This window comes from Alosa pseudoharengus, unplaced genomic scaffold, assembly GCF_046254945.1.
Source record: "Alosa pseudoharengus isolate Yale_2024_CS ecotype anadromous, Long Island Sound unplaced genomic scaffold, YU_APseudo_1.1 YU_APseudo_1.1_scf_14, whole genome shotgun sequence".
NCBI lineage: Eukaryota > Metazoa > Chordata > Actinopteri > Clupeiformes > Clupeidae > Alosa > Alosa pseudoharengus.
Window position 1 is genome coordinate 4,540,937 of NW_027468609.1, and position 2,500 is coordinate 4,543,436.

At 42.0% G+C, this 2,500-nt stretch overlaps 1 protein-coding gene across 1 annotated transcript; it reads right to left on the reverse strand.

Moving 5' to 3' along the window:
• Positions 1–1,068: 1,068 nt before the first annotated feature.
• On the reverse strand, positions 1,069–2,172 carry LOC143123496 (uncharacterized). Its single transcript, XM_076284949.1, has 3 exons — positions 1,920–2,172; positions 1,456–1,626; positions 1,069–1,257 (listed from the first exon to the last, which is right to left on the reverse strand). The coding sequence occupies exons 1-3, from the start codon at positions 2,170–2,172 to the stop codon at positions 1,070–1,072; spliced, it is 612 nt and encodes a 203-aa protein (XP_076141064.1). The 3' UTR covers position 1,069.
• Between the last annotated feature and the right edge of the window lie 328 nt (positions 2,173–2,500).

Sequence of the window (2,500 nt, forward strand, 5' to 3'; positions counted from 1 at the left end):
GTTTTTACAACAGAGTGGAATGCCAGGGGTAATTGGGCTTATAGATGGGTCACTTTTTCCAATCAAAGCTCCAAGTGGCCCAAGTGAGCCGGCATACGTGTGCCGTAAAGGATACCATGCCATTAACGTTCAGGCCATAGGGGACCAAAATATGGTTATACGGCATTTGTTGGCAAAGTGGCCTGGATCCATCCACGATTCATTCATATTCAACACCAGGTAGGTCCTTGACACTAACATAAATTATTGTTTTACAGACTTCATTATAGGCTCCACTCAAATACTATTTAAAATATGAAATGTGCCCATTTACAGTGATATCAATGCTTACCTGAGTGAGGGCAGGGCAAGTGGATGGCTTTTGGGAGACTCGGGATACCCCTTGAAACCCTACCTAATGACACCAGTCATGAATGAGCAGACAGAGGCAGAGAGGAAGTATAATGTGGCACACAAAAGGTGCCGTAGCCGTCAGGAGAGGCTTTATGGTATATGGAAAGGAAGGTGAGACATACTGCTTTGTTGCATTCAATAGTGTAGATAAGGAGTGTGTAGTAACCCTGAAGAAGAAGCTAGTGTTAAACTATACATTTCAAAAGCAATGTAGCAAATGTATAAGTTTAATATTATTTAATATTAATATGGACTATAACATCATACCAAAAAGTAAAGCATGTTACCATGATGGCAATACAAACTAACTGGTTAATTGGTGCACTGCTGGTTAATTTATGTTGTTGTAGATGGAGATGCCATGATAAGAGTGGGGGATATCTTCAGTATTCCCCTGAGAGAGTGGTGATGTTTGTAAAGGCCACTGCTGTGCTGCACAACATATGCAGGATGGCTAATCTCCCGGACCCTGAAAACATCCCGGTTGAAGATGAGGAGGAAGGCCATGATGGCATAGGCCTACATGATGGTGCACAGACTGGCAGAACCGCCAGAAACAACTTAATTGCACATTATTTTACAAGATAATTAAAGACAAAACATTGCAGTTTTGATTTCAAATATTTATTTTTGACAATATTAAATAAATAAATTTAAATAAGTGTGCTTTTTTTTTTTATAGTTCAGAGAGATCAACAATGTTGTTCCCTCGATTTTTTACATACTCCTTCATGAATTCGAATTTTTCTTTTTCCAATTGCAGTCTCTCCTTATCAATATTGACCTTTTCTCTCATTACCCACAGCTTCTCCTTCTCCAACTCCAGAAGCTCCTCTTGTAGGCCTATGTGCTTCTTCTTTTTAGCTGTAGAGAAGAATCAAAAACTGTGAATCTTAGATTCAGAACCTATAGGCACCTTTCAGTGAACCGCATAGACTAAACGGGACATTATATACCTCAACTGTTTTTAAGGAGTAGCCTACAGTTGAGACAGCATCATTGTGAAAATGCACCTCATAGCCTATTTATTTTAAATTACCATCAACGTTGAATTCGACTTACCAGGTGATGGGATGACCATTGCTGGTGGCAGATTCATAGTGTCACACTCTGAATCCATCAGCGTTAATATGACCCTTCTCGACTCAGGGTCAGACGATGTCGACTGACACACCTCGCCACTTTTCTGCTCACACAGCTCATCCAGTCCCACCTCCGTGCCGGTTGCAATGCCTATGATACACAAATGATTTCACGTTAGGGAGTTGTCAGCGTTGGCTTTTCTTTTGCGGTCTACATAGGCCTACATAGACTGTATTTTGTCTGGTTCGACACAAGTAACATGTAGCTTCTGGTGGCCCTATTCTAGGGTTACTATGTAGCCACTCCTCCAAGCCAGTTATCGATAGCGCTGGCACTAGCAGGTAGCTGCTACGCTGCTACATTTTAGATTATCATCGTTACATCGTAGCACTAGCTAGCAGCTGGCTAATTTGCGATGGAAGCTAGTGCTGAAATCAACTTACCTTCGGTGTAAACTTGACCCATGACGGCCAGGATCTTCTCCTCCAGTGAGGTTAGGGGCTTCACTTCGGGCAAACCAGCCCCCGTCTTTGCTTGGTCCCTCCTTTGTAAGACCCCCCTGATCTTAGCATCACTTGCTAGAGAAGACCACTTTTTCTTAGTACTCTCCACCGTCCTCAGCATCCCACAAACCGCTGAGACAGAGTCCGCCACCTCTTTCCAGTGTCTGTCTTTAGACTGCGCCGTTACGGTCATTGAAAATTTTCCGAACAATACAGTTTTCCTGTCTTCCACCGCCTGAACTAATGCCTCCAACTCGTCTTGGCTGAAATTAAAAGCCCTCCTCTTCTTATCTGGACCAGCCATGACCTTAGCTTGCTGTTTCGTTTAACTTTTTCGTTATAGCTTTAACGTTAACGTTTAGGCTCATTTGTCGTTACAGTTATGCGTTCTATCAGTCTCGAGCACATTCTAAGTGCAGAAAAAGACATAAACTGTTGATAGCCGTCGAAAAATCAGATTGATAGAACATTTAGGATTTCATAAATAAAGATAAGATAGGAAGCCACAGATAAGATAAGAA

What these genes read in the sequence shown, in the direction of transcription:
- LOC143123496 (XM_076284949.1), bottom strand. Translation starts at nt 2,172, where the DNA reads ATGACCGTAACGGCGCAGTCTAAAGACAGACACTGGAAAGAGGTGGCG. An exon ending in GGGTCAAGTTTACACCGAAG is followed by an intron (nt 1,627 to 1,919) that starts GTAAGTTGATTT and finishes TGTGTATCATAG; the next exon opens with GCATTGCAACCGGCACGGAG. An exon ending in AATGGTCATCCCATCACCTG is followed by an intron (nt 1,258 to 1,455) that starts GTAAGTCGAATT and finishes TCTTCTCTACAG; the next exon opens with CTAAAAAGAAGAAGCACATA.